The sequence below is a fragment of the Sinocyclocheilus grahami genome, unplaced genomic scaffold, assembly GCF_001515645.1.
Source record: "Sinocyclocheilus grahami isolate Dianchi unplaced genomic scaffold, SAMN03320097.WGS_v1.1 scaffold1229.1, whole genome shotgun sequence".
Classification (NCBI taxonomy): Eukaryota; Metazoa; Chordata; class Actinopteri; order Cypriniformes; family Cyprinidae; genus Sinocyclocheilus; species Sinocyclocheilus grahami.
The window spans coordinates 3,457-18,943 of record NW_015506408.1 but is presented as its reverse complement, the minus strand read 5'-3'; the positions used below and the strand labels follow the sequence as shown (position 1 = coordinate 18,943).

The 15,487-nt window shown below is 36.8% G+C and overlaps 2 protein-coding genes across 3 annotated transcripts in view; one reads left to right on the top strand and one right to left on the bottom strand.

Moving 5' to 3' along the window:
- LOC107568258 (run domain Beclin-1-interacting and cysteine-rich domain-containing protein-like) overlaps positions 1 to 9,765 on the top strand; it is a 38,236-nt gene extending 28,471 nt beyond the window's left edge. For both annotated transcript variants that reach the window (XM_016254190.1, XM_016254189.1), the window contains 4 exons: positions 6,249 to 6,310; positions 6,388 to 6,541; positions 6,857 to 6,950; positions 7,997 to 9,765. In XM_016254190.1, the coding sequence (XP_016109676.1) occupies positions 6,249 to 6,310; positions 6,388 to 6,541; positions 6,857 to 6,950; positions 7,997 to 8,145 (459 nt within the window). In that variant the 3' untranslated portion in view covers positions 8,146 to 9,765. The remainder of the gene's footprint in view (positions 1 to 6,248; positions 6,311 to 6,387; positions 6,542 to 6,856; positions 6,951 to 7,996) is intronic.
- A 292-nt stretch (positions 9,766 to 10,057) lies between these two features.
- The window catches only part of LOC107568254 (5-hydroxytryptamine receptor 3A-like), a gene marked incomplete at its 5' end in the record, with an annotated part of 8,660 nt that continues 3,230 nt past the window's right edge, over positions 10,058 to 15,487 (bottom strand). The window contains 3 exons of the mRNA XM_016254187.1: positions 10,058 to 10,661; positions 10,945 to 11,208; positions 11,931 to 12,169. Of these exons, the coding sequence (XP_016109673.1) occupies positions 10,435 to 10,661; positions 10,945 to 11,208; positions 11,931 to 12,169 (730 nt within the window). The remainder of the gene's footprint in view (positions 10,662 to 10,944; positions 11,209 to 11,930; positions 12,170 to 15,487) is intronic.

The window sequence follows — 15,487 nt, the reverse complement described above, 5'->3', positions numbered from 1 at the left end:
AATTTTTTATGATGAAGTCAAGTAGCTTCGAAAGAGATGAGTTTTCAGCTGTCGCTTGAAAATTGTCAGGGATTCAGCATTCCGAATAGGGGTGGGAAGATGATTCCACCAGCTAGGAACGGTGAACGAGAATGTTCTGGAAAGTGATTTTGTGCCTCTGTGATGGTACCACGAGGCGTCGCTCATAGACTTCTCAGACTTCTGGAGGGGATGTAGATTCATAATAGTGAGTGGAAGTAGGCGAGTGCTGAGCTTGTGGCTGTTCTATATGCAAGCATCAATGTCTTGAACTTGATTCGAGCCGCAACCGGTAGCCAGTGCAAGGAGATAAAGAGAGGTGTAACATGGGCTCTTTTGGGCTCGTTGAAGACCAGTCGTGCCACTGCATTCTGAATCATTTGTAGAGGTTTGATTGTGCTTGATGGAAGTCCAACCAGAAGAGCATTGCAGTAGTCCAGCCTAGAAATGACAAGGGCCTGGACAAGAAGTTGTGCAGCATGCTCCGTTAGAAAGGGCCTGATCTTTCTGATGTTGTGTAATGCAGACCTGCAAGATCAAGCAGTCTTTGCAATGTGGTCTTTGAAGGTCAGCTGGTCATCAAAGATTACGCCAAGATTTCTGACCGAAGTTGATGGGGTAACTGTAGAAGAACCTAGCTGGATGGAAAAATCATACTGTACAGTTGGAGTGGCAGGGAAGACAAGAAGCTCAGTCTTTGCCAGGTTGAGCTGTAGGTGATCAGACCAGAGAATCCTGTTTCTCACAGTCTGAGGGTCCTTTAGGTGCTTTTTTGCAAATTCCAAGTGTGTTTTCATGTGTCTTCACTGTGGAGAGGATTGAGTTTGGCCACACCGCCATAAAGCCATGATCGGTGGAGTGTTGCAGTGATGTTTGTCCTTCTGTAGATTTCTCTTATCTCCATATATGATCATAGAGCTCAACTAGAGTGACCATCAGCTTCTTGCTCACCACTCTAACTAAAGCCCTTCTCCATAAGTTGGTCAGTTTGGCCAGGAGGCCAGCTCAAGGAAGAGTCCTGGTTGTTTCAAACTTCTTCCATTAAGGGTAACAGAGACTACATGCTTCAATGAAGCAGAATTTTTTTCTGAACTCTTCCCCAGATGTGTGGCTTGACGCAGACCTATTTCTGAGCTCTACACACAGTATTTTTTTTACCTCAGGGCTTAGTTTTTGCTCTGATATGCATCATCAGCTGTTAAAGCTTTTGTTAAGGCTTGTATGCCTTTCCAAATCATACCCATTCAAATAAATGTGCCACAGGTTAACTTCACTCGAAGTGTAGTAACATCTGCAAGCAATATAAATGCTCCTGAGCTAAATTTCAACTGTCCCAGATAAGGGTATGAATACTTATTCAATGGAATCATTTAAGATGTTAAAAACCTGTTTTTGCTTTACCATTATGGTGTATGGAGTGTAGATTGATGTGGAAAAAAAGTTATATAAAGCAGTTTAACATAAGGCAGCAACATAACAAAAACAAAAAATAAGGGTATGAATACTTTATGAATACTATATATATATTTGAGGTGTAACGGTACACGTATTCGTACCGAAAATTTTCGGTACAGGATCATCCCTTCCTCTTTACTACTAGTTTTACACAAAATAAACTTGAATGAACATCTCATGTAATCACTCAATCAGTGTTCCAATTGCGGAAAGACGTCAATAAAAAAATGTCACTTAGCATTGCATTTACCTCAGGCAAGTCATCAGTGTCTACAGCTCGATATATGCTAGAGAAATGTAGTCTAGAGAAGAGCATTTCGTGAAATATCAGACTATATACTAGGGATGTGCGATATGGGCTTAAAAATATATCACGATATTTCTCTTATTTATTGTCATAACGATATCAATGACGATAATTCGGGGAATCCTGTGTCTTTAGAGAAAAGTATTATCTTTCCTATTTTTACCCAAAATAGGGTGTTGTGAGCATTACCGAGTACACATGTAATGTAATTACTGTTTAATTCATACTGGAAGCCAGAGGGCGCCCTTGTGCAGAAACTCCACATATGCATCGCAGAAGTAATACAACTGACGACACTCCAGGAAATCCCTAATATGGACAAAGGTATCTGCTGCGTCCCAATTCACATTCTATCCGTCCTAAATAGTATTCGAAACTAGAGTTAGTATGTCCCAAATCATAGTATTTTGAAAAGAGTATGCCAAAGATTCCCGGATGGTCTACTACTTGAGTTTAAAATTCGAAGTGCAGATTGACTCTAACGGCTAATATTGCTCACAACACATTGCGCGGCGGACGAGTATTCGATTATAATTACAAACACATAAAACGTGTTTAAAAACTACAAACATGGCGATATGCGAGACCGACGCACAGGCAGAGAAAGGGGTTTGAGTGATAGATAATCAATGTCTAACCTGATTAAAAATATTTATTTAATGTTATGCGCATTATATTTCATCTGTAGAAACATTGTGAACATGTTTAATGATATGTTTGGTCGTTGACTTTTAAATGCATCATTATGCAAGCACATGAGCCGTTCTCAACATGATAGACCCGCGACGATCAACGTGCCTCTTCATTTCTCTCCAATACGGTAGGAAATTAAATTAAACGAAATGTGGATGATGTTAACTGTGATAAGATGATTGACAGTGCAGTTTAAACAGTGACAGAATGCACGTAACTAAGCAACAGAGCAAATGTTAAAGACGCAGTTATGGCGAAGTAGTATGTCCCAAAGCTTGCCTACTATTTTGCTACATACTCAAAAGTATGTACTTTTTCGTCACAAAAACAGTACATACTTTTAGGGCATAGTATAAGTAGGCGAATTGGGGCGAAGCAATCCAGTTATTGCTGAATAAAACGCACAACGGAGATAGAGAAATTTTAACTAATGAAACTTGAAGGCAATAAACATACGATTGCACAAAATATATGATTTATCTGTGTTCAAGCAATCTTGGTTATTTTTTATAAGGAAAGTATATTTATAATGCACTGCTAATCGACATAGCCTTTATCACTGTATATAATACTATCATTCTGTAATATGAAACCATGTCTGGTCACAAAAAGAAGTTATTTCAAACACTCAACTGTTATTAAGTTAATTTGGAGAAAATGCATGTCAATAAATGATATCTTTGTTGGACAACAGGTTTGTAAACAGGCTCATAAACATGCAAAACTGTATCGCACGCATGCTACTGTAGTATATTTATTCAGACCGATTTTTTGTGCACTGTACAGCCCTAACCAAAGCAGTTACAGATTGTAGAAGGAGCTTCTCATTTAGCGATAAACTCCTCCTCAGTTTCACGTTCCACACAGAAATATGTCCACAACTAGACTTTATCGTTATTATTGCGGGAAGACTAATTCTTATCGTGGGGAGAATTTTTACCGGTATATCGCAAAAGATATCGCCCATCCCTACGTTATCTGTTAGTGGTCTTAATTATTTAATGCATGTTTGAATAAATGTGTTATGAAACAATTTATGACAGCCACTGTGTAAATTAATATATTTCAACAACAAATAGGCAGGAATTTTATAATTTAGAAGTTAATTTAAAAACTACATTATGTGCAGTTTATATGTTTGCATATTTTTTTTTTTTTAGTTGAGTGTCGATTATTATATTTAAAAATAAATAGTAATTCAATTTAAGTTTGGACTCTGTTGTTAATTGTAACCTTATAGTAATGTAAATGAGTTTATTGCATAACCTAAGGTAGATTTTTATCCTTTAGAATATTTTAATTGTAATTTAATTCATTTAAAGAGAGCAATTTGTTCAGTAAACCATTGTTTAATAATAATAATTAAAAAAAGCAATTTTATGTATAGTTTTTCCTCCTGCTGTACCGAAACTATACTTAACCGTGACGTCAAATCCGAGGTACGTACCGAACCATAATGTTTGTGTACTGTTACACCCCAAATATATATATATATACATACAGTGGAAAAAAAGTATTTAGTCAGCCACCAATTGTGCAAGTTCTCCCACTTAAAAAGATGAGAGAGGCCTGTAATTTTCATCATAGGTATACCTCAACTATGAGAGACAAAATGAGGAAAAAAAATCCAGAAAATCACATTGTAGGATTTTTAAAGAATTTATTTGCAAATTATGGTGGAAAATAAGTATTTGGTCAATAACAAAATTTCATCTCAATACTTTGTTATATACCCTTTGTTGGCAATGACAGAGGTCAAACGTTTGCTGTAAGTCTTCACAAGGTTTTCACACACAGTTGCTGGTATTTTGGCCCATTCCTCCATCCAGATCTCCTCTAGAGCAGTAATGTTTTGAGGCTGTCGCTGGGCAACACGGATTTTCAACCCCCTCCAAAGATTTTCTATGGGGTTGAGATCGGGAGACTGGCTAGGCCACTCCAGGACCTTGAAATGCTTCTTACGAAGCCACTCCTTCGTTGCCCGGGCAGTGTGTTTGGGATCATTGTCATGCTGAAAGACCCAGCCACGTTTCATCTTCAATGCCCTTGCTGATGGAAGGAGGTTTTCACTCAAAATCTCACAATACATGACTCCATTCATTCTTTCATTTACACGGATCAGTCGTCCTGGTCCCTTTGCAGAAAAACAGCCCCAAAGCATGATGTTTCCACCCCCATGCTTCACAGTAGGTATGGTGTTCTTTGGATGCAACTCAGCATTCTTTCTCCTCCAAACACGACAAGTTGAGTTTTTACCAAAAAGTTATATTTTGGTTTCATCTGACCATATGACATTCTCCCAATCCTCTTCTGGATCATCCAAATGCTCTCTAGCAAACTTCAGACGGGCCTGGACATGTACTGGCTTAAGCAGGGGGACACATCTGGCACTGCAGGATTTGAGTCCCTGGCAGCGCAGTGTGTTACTGATGGTAGCCTTTGTTACTTTGGTCCCAGCTCTCTGCAGGTCATTCACTAGGTCCCCCCGTGTGGTTCTGGGATTTTTGCTCACAGTTCTTGTGATAATTTTGACCCCACGGGGTGAGATCTTGCATGGAGCCCCAGATCGAGGGAGATTATCAGTGGTCTTGTATGTCTTCCATTTTCTAATAATTGCTCCCACAGTTGATTTCTTCACACAAAGCTGCTTACCTATTGCAGATTCAGTCTTCCCAGCCTGGTGCAAGTCTACAATTTTGTTTCTGGTGTCCTTTGACAGCTCTTTGGTCTTGGCCATGGTGGAGTTTGGAGTGTGACAGTTTGAGGTTGTGGACAGGTGTCTTCTATACTGATAACGAGTTCAAACAGATGCCATTAATACAGGTAACCAGTGGAGGACAGAGGAGCCTCTTAAAAAAGAAGTTACAGGTCTGTGAGAGCCAGAAATCTTGCTTGTTTGTAGGTGACCAAATACTTATTTTACAGAGGAATTTACCAATTAATTCTTTAAAAATCCTACAATGTGATTTTCTAGACTTTTTTTCTCATTTTGTCTCTCATAGCTGAGGTATACCTATGATGAAAATTACAGGCCTCTCTCATCTTTTTAAGTGGGAGAACTTGCACAATTGGTGGCTGACTAAATACTTTTTTGCCCCACTGTATATATATATATATATATTTAATTTATTATGTTTATTTTGTAAGGATGGATTAAACCATTAAAAGTAACTTTTTGCTAAGCACAAAGAACACATTAATGTAGTTTTATCTTTTGGGAAGTGTATTGTTCAAAATTAAAAATGCGAATCTGTTGTTTTGTTGTAATAGTGTAATAATTAATAAAATATTAATATAATAATATATTATAAAATGTGTAACAATATAGTTTATATAAATGCACTAAATATATACACTACTGTTCAAAAGTTTGAGGTCAGTACGATATTTTATTAACTAATATTTTATTCAGCGAGGATGCATTAAGTTGATCAAAAGTGACAGTAAAGACATTTATAATGTTACAAAATATTTCGGTTTTAAATAAATGTTGTTCTTTTAAACTTTCTATCAATCAAAGAAACATTTAAGGTGCTGAAAATTCAGCTTTGCCATGACGGGAATAAATAATATTTTAAAATGCACTAAAAAAAAGTGGTTGAATTGTAATAATATTTCACAATATTACCGTTTTTACTGTTTTTTCTTTACTTTTGATCAAATCATTTTTGAAAGAATGCTTGAGTATTCTTACCCCAGATTTTTGTACTTCTAATATAATGTTTCTAATTGTGATTCGTATTGCTTCATTAAGAAGGAATCTCCTGTATTACAGGCATTGAGGGAGCAGTTGAACCACATGAAGAATCTCTTAAGAACGTGCCGTTTGGCTCAAGAGTGAGTGATTTTCCTGCACTTTTTCTTCGAGACCGCACTGAAGAGCACTGCGTCTCAAGTCTCTGTTCTGTTGACAGGGTTCTGGATCAGTTCGACACTCTTCCTGGACATCTGACCGAAGACTTTCACCTGTTCTCTCTCAACGACCTCACGGCTGTCCGCAGCGGCGGTCTGGGGCCAAAGCTGCGAGATCTGCTGCGCCTCGGCTCCAGCCACGTCACGGACTGCGTGGTGAGGAGTTACATAACATTGCGTTTGTTTAGGTCAGTGGTCTCAAACTCAATTCCTGGAGGGCCACGGCTCTGCAGAGTTTAGCTCCAACCAGCTCCAGCTCACACCTGCTTGTGGAAATTCCTAGTGATCACGAAGACCTTGATTATCTGGATCAGGTGTGCTTGATTTGGGTTGGAGCAAAACTGTGCAGAGCTGTGGGCCTCCAGGAATTGAGTTTGAGAACACTGGTTTAGGTGATATTTCATGGTCTAGATTTGCGGTTGATCTAGATCTATCAGGTTTATTTGTTCTTCTCTTGTTGTTCTCCTACAGCTCTGCCAGGCCAAGGGCTTCATTTGTGAGTTCTGTGGAAATGACAAGGACATTATCTTCCCCTACGAGCTCAGCAAGTGCCTGCGCTGTGAAGGTGAGCCTCTTATTGATTGATTGATTAATGCATTTATTTATGCATTTTTTTTTAAATGCATGTAATTATTTCTAAATGCATTTATTATGCATTTATACATTTATTTATAAATTGAAAAGTATTTCGAATTTAGTTTATTTCTGCATTTATTTGTTTATTTATTTCTGCATTCATACATTTATTTCTACATTAGAAATAAATGTATGTTATGCATGTATACATTTATTTATTTATAAATTGAACAGTATTTTCTGTTTATTTTAAATAGTATTTTATACAATTATTTGTTTATGCATTCATGGATTTATTTCTTTTATTTATGGATTTATTTATACCATATATAAAAAAGTAAAGATATGCATTTATTTATACATTTATGTATGAATTTCTGCGTTTCGGCTTTTATTCTGCTTTTGATTTATTTCTGCTTTTATTTCTACATTTATTGTTTTTTCTATATTTCTTTAAGCATTTATTTCAACATTAATTTATGCATTTATGTTAAGTTTATGCATTTATACATTTATTTATAAGTTTGTTATGAATTTATACATGTATTTATTTATAAACTGAAAGGTATTTATTTATTTATACATTTGTTTCTGTGTGCAATTATGCACACATTTATTTATGCATGTTTTTATACAATTATTTGTTTGTGTTTATGGATTTATTTATGATTTTCTTCCTTAATATATAATAATTAGTAATGCTTATATTATTTTTTTGTTATTTATACAATTATTTCTGCATTTATTTATATGCATAAATGAATAAAATGCATAAATAAATGTATGCATACATTTATATTTGTTTATATGCATTTATACATTTCTGTTTTTTTATTTTTATTTGTTCTGCTTTTTATTTATTTCTGCTATTATTTATACATGCATTTATTTATTTATACATTTATTTGTATATGCACTTATTTATACATCAATGCATTTATTTATACATTTATTAAGCTAAACTACAATGTTTCTTTAGGTCTTTTTCCCATGTTATGGTGGTTGGTTGTAATGGTCTGTTTTTTTGTTGTGCAGATTGCCATGCATGCTATCATAAGACCTGCTTTAAGGGAGGGAAGCAGTGTCCCCGCTGTCTGAGACTCGCCGAGAGGAGAGAGCGGATGGCTCGCAAGAACATGGAGGAGCAGGAGGACAGAGAGGAGGACGAGGCCAGCGGGACCTAACACACAATGCCAGTAAGATTTCACCAGAGCACAGCGCAGCAGTGAATGTAGTGACTGATATTCAGCCAAACGTTTCTTGATTCCCGTCCAAAATAAGCTGCTCTAAAAGTCCTGCTGACTGTAGCACAATGGATCATTAATGCTAAAGAGTTTTGTGCAAACAAGACGTTTCTGCTTTTTAAGGACTGCCGCCTTCAGACACAAAATCGTATTGTTTTTTTACTATGTGCCGTGTTTTGTTTGTTTGTTGCCTCTATCCTTAAAAATCCAATTTATTTTTAATCAACAGGCTGTTGAGTCCTGTCGTAAGCTTTTATGTGTAGGGATTTATGTGTAATGTTATTGTCTATCTGCTTTTTGTTGGTTATATTTAAGCGTATAACCTGTTGTATGCCTCTTTGTTTTGCACAATCTGTTTCTCCAGAGGTTTCTAGAAGTGCCAGGTCCAAGCTTACTGTGTTAAAGATCAAAGCTACTGAAACAAAAGGCCTCATTCGTGAAATGTGAGCCAAATTAATTTAATAATTTGTAAATAAATAATATTAATTTAATGCAACAATGTACCTTAAGTAAACTACGAATTTCAAGTAAAACAAATTTTTATGCAAATGTCTGTTAACGATTGAAGCGTAAATCGGCATATTGAACTGAATGCAACCATTTATGTAAGAATTATTTTTTGCACCATTTTGTATTTAGAAATTCTATTTGCTTTTTCGTAAAACCATTTTAGACTGAAATTTGCTCTGGTTATTCCAAAAACAATTTATTCATAATTGCGTAAATACGCATATGCGTAGTATGCATAAATTGTTTTGGTTTTGTGAACATTTTAACCAGAAATATAAATAAAACCAATTTGTAAAACCATTCTTGTGGAAGTTACTACAAAGTTCAAGTTTCACAAATGAGGCCCAATACTGGTCTTTAATTGTAAATTTGAAGGCCTTTTTGCTTTAACATTTTGCACCTACCAAAAAATGGCACTTTGTATGTTTTCTGTCCCTTGTTAGACAAAAAATGTCTTGTTGGTTCTTTAATTTGCACTAGTTTGATGTTTGTTTGAATGAGAATTGTATTAATGTTTGAGCCAGAACATCATTCCAACATCTCACATTCAGTCCAAAATCTTGCACAGTGGCCCATACTCATCCAATGAAGCTACTCATCGAAAAAGAAAGTTGTACCAAAGTGTAAGTTGATTAAAAGAGTTTATTACATTGGAAAGTTGTATTACATCATACATACTGGACCTAAGTTAGTTTGAGTAGTATTTAAAAGAAAATATATTCAATTTGTTTGCTGCTGTGAGTATATCTGAAGCAATAACGACCATGTGCTACTCTGCCACAAGCATTAAATGACTTAAATGCACTGACCTTAATTATATGAGATTGAACGAATGAACAAACTTGCTATTGTGTGGTTGATTATGGGATCTAATATTAAGTTTGTAATGTTTCATTTGATCCTGCTGACGATGTGTCCACTTGAGCTTATTGTTGTAAAATTACTGAGTTGCCTTTTTTTATTCAGGGGCTTTTGATGCACTATTTGAGATGTACATATATAATTTCTTATGTAAATATATGTAACTGACAATTAAAGATGTTTAGACTACTTTTGCCTTTGTTTTGGAGTCATTATTGTGTTGTTGTTGTTACACAAAACTTTTGATGGACTGTTAATCGGTTTTACCGATATTTGTGCATTTTTCCATAATCAGATATCGGTTTTGTAATGTCAGATCCACCGATAAATGGTTCAGTTATGCTTATCGGTTATTGCCACATAAACCTGCAAATAATCGGTATCGGTTACAATAGGGTGACCATACATACTTTTTTTTTTTTTTTTTGAAATTCCCTGGCGGGGGTTTTTAAATTGCCTAAAATGTCCATGTTTTGCCTTTGTTTTCCTATTGTTTTCATACTTGTACAAAGTAATGACTGAAAAGTACATAATTTACCAATGTGGCATGTAAGAAGGCGGAATCTGCAGAGAACAGTCAAAGCAATGTCTTTGGTCCTGACCAGGACAGGAAAAGAGGACATATGTTCACCCTATTATAACCGATATAGATTATTTGCATGTTTATATGTCGATAACCAATATTTGTAAATTAACCATTTAATGGTGGCTCTGACATTCCAAAACCGATATTTAATTATGGAAAAATGTAAAAATCAATATCGGTCAATTTCTACTCACTACATTTCTGCTGTAGTGAATATGAGAAAACAACCAAAAGTATATGTAAACATTCTTTTCTACTAGCCTGTACTCTTTCTACTGGTTCATCCAAATGCACCACATGCATATGATTACAAGCGCGTATCCCGTGATTATCAACAGGTAAATGCGGAAGAGAAGGAAGTCCAGGATGTAGCCCACATGACACCACTGGTTCTGTAGATGGTCTTCTTTTCGTAGAATGGACAAATAAGTGTTCATCTCTCTAAGATCCTGACTGATCTGTCTTAGTTCAGGCACATCCAGTGTCATGGATCCAGACGCTAGGGGACAAAAAGCAAACATTTAGCATCTTAAATAGAGGTGTCCCCTCCTGCTCCTGGAGGACCAACATCCTGCTGAGTTTAGCTTCAACAAGCTCCAATACAATTGCCAGGAAGTTTCAAGTGAATCTGAAGACCTTGATTAGGTGAATCAGGCGTGTTAAATTAGGGTTGGCGCTAAACTCTGCAGGACACCGGCCATCCAGGAACAGGTTTGGACAGCTTTGATTTGAAAGTTAACATCAGGATCTATTGTTAACATCAGGATCTATTCTGGTCTCACCATTAGTGGATGTCTGTTGACTGGACATTGATTGTGAGGGCTGGACGACCCATGGATTGGTTTCTTGTTTCCCTTCTAGCTTGGCTAAAGGGTCTTCAGGGAAACTGTAGCAAATAAGTCGAGCAATGAAGCGCATCACCAGCACCTGAACCCAATGTGGCACCTCCCTGTATTTCATTGAATTGTGGTGGAGGACGCAGGTGATGAGGACTGTCTCCAGCAGACTTATGGTCATGAGTGCCAGACACACAGAGAAATAGATACCTAGGAGGTGAAACCAAATTTTAGAGATAAAACTAAATGAGTGTTTAAAAAGTGTTAACAATACTACATAATCAAATTCTTTATTCTCTCTGAAATACTTGATCCTTATTGGTCAATCATGTCAATTGTACATTGTCCATGGCAACATACCGGTTGTACTGTTATGTCTCTCATATCACTCTACATGTTACATCTTTCTACTGTGTTTTGGTTAACTGTTGGCCTTGGAGGACTTCAGTATAATGGCGCGTTCACATTTGCAAAATTTCATGAGCAAAAAAAGGTCAGTTGCCTATTGTCAGTAGTGTAGAGATGTAAACACCGCTCAGCAATTCAAACCAAGCAGCTTTCTTTTGACCAACATGGCAAATTCGCATTACCAACTGAACCCAGTGCAAAATCTGCGTGGGGAAGTCTTTTGCTCGCAAATGTGTGGTTTCCTACTGAAATGATATCCCGATATTTACATTTTTCCACAATCAGATATCCTGCAGGTTTGCAGTTATAATGTACAAAATGTGCAAATATTAGGAAAAGAAAAATGTGCAAATATCGGTAAAATATTGGTACAACGTTGATCTATTGATCTATCAAAGCTTTTGTTAAGCCATCTATCAAAGGTTTTCTCTTCTTAAACCCAAAGTAGACTTCCACAAATGCTTTAATGCTTTAGGCCAGAAGTTCACACATTGCTTCACACTGGTGTGTTGTGGCTAATTGACCTATTAAAGGCGTTCCATTAGCAGTGCTGGGAAGCAGGTCGTTCATAATGAGAAGAAAGACTGTATATCCCAGGATAAGGGTCATTTTGAAAGAGGATCGATCCACGCTGTGCGGCGGCAAGTAGAAGGACATGATGTCAATGATCATGAGGAAGGAGCTGGGGATGATCAGGTTCACCACATACAGTATCGGCCGTCGCTTTATCACCACCTGCAGGATGGAAACAGTAAGACTCAAACTGACATATTTAGTTTGAAGTGCTGCATGTTTTTTGGAATATGTATTTTGGAATATCACACATTTACATTTACGGAGCTCTGCACGTGACATGCGGTAGTAAAAATATCTTGTTATTCATGGCTAATAAATAAAGAATTCATTTCTAAGACTAATTTGTTTCCTCTTTTTAATTTGGTTAAATTGCGGGCATACTTTAAGGAAACAAATTAGTGAAATGTGGCCACAAACGAATAATTCTCACAATTCTGAGAATAATTAATTATGAGATGAAAAGTTGCAATTACCCTTTTAAATTAATTTATTCCGTAAAACATTTTTTAGAAAAAAAAGTGAAAGTTGCAAGATGTGAACTCATAATTCCAAGAAAAAAAGTCAGAAATATGAGGCAAACTTGCAGTTCTGAGAAAAAAGTACAAATTACGAGTTTAAACTTGCAATTCTGAGACTTCCAAGAAAAAGTAAAAATGATGAGATGTAAACTCAGAATTCAGAGAAAAAAAGTCAGAATTGCGGTATGTAAACTCAGAATTCTACGAAATTCAAAATTCAGAGAAAAAAAGTCCAAATTGTGAGATGTATATTTAGAATTCACAATTCTGAGAATAATTAATTATGAGATGAAAAGTTGCAATTACACTTTTAAATTAATTTATTCCGTAAAACATTTTTTAGAAAAAAAAGTGAAAGTTGCAAGATGTGAATTCATAATTCCAAGAAAAAAAGTCAGAAATATGAGGCAAACTTGCAGTTCTGAGAAAAAAGTACAAATTACGAGTTTAAACTTGCAATTCTGAGACTTCCAAGAAAAAGTAAAAATGATGAGATGTAAACTCAGAATTCAGAGAAAAAAAAAAAAAAAGTTTAGAATTGTGAGATGTAAATTCAGAATTCTGAGAAAAAAAGTCAGAATTGCGGTATGTAAACTCAGAATTCTACGAAATTCAAAATTCAGAGAAAAAAAGTCCAAATTGTGAGATGTATATTTAGAATTAAAAAAAAAAAAAAAAAGTTTAGAATTGAGATGTAAATTCGGAATTCCAAGAAAAAAAGTTTTGAATTGTGACATGTAAACTCAGAATTCAGAGAAAAAAAAGGTCAGAATTATGAGTTAACGGTGGGGTAAGCGACTTTTCAAAAACGCTTAACTGATTTGAGCCGACTACCAAAACAAACTTGTAGCCAATCAGCAGTAAGGGTCTACTCATGATGTGGAGGAGAGAGCGTTCAGTGCACAGGACGGACATTAGCTGAGCTGAGCAACAGAAATGTAGAGATGGCGAATAAAAAAAACAAAAGAGGAAAACGTCTGCGGAACAAAAGAAGGCTTAAGGCAAGCAGTAGGACCTGTGTAAATATCGGATCAGGTTTCCAGCACTGGAGAGAACTCAAGGAGCGGAAGGCCTGCGATCGGACACAGAGGTTGCTTTGTTTCTTCTTGATAGGCCAGTAACACCGTGTCTGTGGTCAGCTAAAGTCTGTCTAGTACACTGGATGCGACAAAGTGACCGTTGAAAATCATTTGAAATTTGTGTCAATACGTCATGAATAGAACGCAGCAGCAGTTTTCTGTCGGGGATTTGTCGTGCCAGTGTAGACCATATATATATATATATACAGTGGGTACGGAAAGTATTCAGACCCCCTTAAATTTTTCACTCTTTGTTATATTGCAGCCATTTGCTAAAATCATTTAAGTTCATTTTTTTTCCTCATTAATGTACACACAGCACCCCATATTGACAGAAAAACACAGAATTGTTGACATTTTTGCAGATTTATTAAAAAAGAAAAACTGAAATATCACATGGTCCTAAGTATTCAGACCCTTTGCTCAGTATTTAGTAGAAGCACCCTTTTGATCGAATACAGCCATGAGTCTTTTTGGGAAAGATGCAACAAGTTTTGCACACCTGGATTTGGGGATCCTCTGCCATTCATCCTTGCAGATCCTCTCCAGTTCTGTCAGGTTGGATGGTAAACATTGGTGGACAGCCATTTTTAGGTCTCTCCAGAGATGCTCAATTGGGTTTAAGTCAGGGCTCTGGCTGGGCCATTCAAGAACAGTCACAGAGTTGTTGTGAAGCCACTCCTTCGTTATTTTAGCTGTGTGCTTAGGGTCATTGTCTTGTTGGAAGATAAACCTTCGGCCCAGTCTGAGGTCCTGAGCACTCTGAAGAAGGTTTTCGTCCAGGATATCCCTGTACTTGGCCACATTCATCTTTCCCTCGATTGCAACCAGTCATCCTGTCCCTGCAGCTGAAAAACACCCCACAGCATGATGCTGCCACCACCATGCTTCACTGTTGGGACAGGTGATGAGCAGTGCCTGGTTTTCTCCACACATACCGCTTAGAATTAAGGCCAAAAAGTTATATCTTGGTCTCATCAGACCAGAGAATCTTATTCAGGTGTTTTTTAGCAAACTCCATGCAGGCTTTCATGTGTCTTGCACTGAGGAGAGGCTTCCGTCGGGCCACTCTGCCATAAAGCCCCGACTGGTGGAGGGCTGCAGTGATGGTTGACTTTCTACAACTTTCTCCCATCTCCCGACTGCATCTCTGGAGCTCAGCCACAGTGATCTTTGGGTTCTTCTTTACCTCTCTCACCAAGGCTCTTCTCCCCCGATAGCTCAGTTTGGCCAGACGGCCAGCTCTAGGAAGGGTTCTGATCGTCCCAAACGTCTTCCATTTAAGGAATGGAGGCCACTGTGCTCTTGGGAACCTTAAGTGCAGCAGAAATTTTTTTGTAACCTTGGCCAGATCTGTGCCTTGCCACAATTCTGTCTCTGAGCTCTTCAGGCAGTTCCTTTGACCTCATAATTCTCATTTGCTCTGACATGCACTGTGAGCAGTAAGGTCTTATATAGACAGGTGTGTGGCTTTCCAAATCAAGTCCAATCAGTATAATCAAACACAGATGGACTCAAATGAAGGTGTAGAACCATCTCAAGGATGATCAGAAGAAATAGACAGCACCTGAGTTAAATATATGAGTGTCACAGCAAAGAGTCTGAATACTTAGGACCATGTGATATCTCAGTTTTTCTTTTTTAATAAATCTGCAAAAAAGTCAACAATTCTGTGTTTTTCTGTCAATATGGGGTGATGTGTGTACATTAATGAGGAAAAAAAAATAACTTAAATGATTTTAGCAAATGGCTACAATATAACAAAGAGTGAAAAATTTAAGGGGGTCTGAATACTTTCCGTACCCACTGTATTTATATATATAACATATTTCTTAAATATTTACATGTGTGTATTTATAAATGCACACACATTATGTAAACACTTTTATTTTGTATGCGATTAATCGT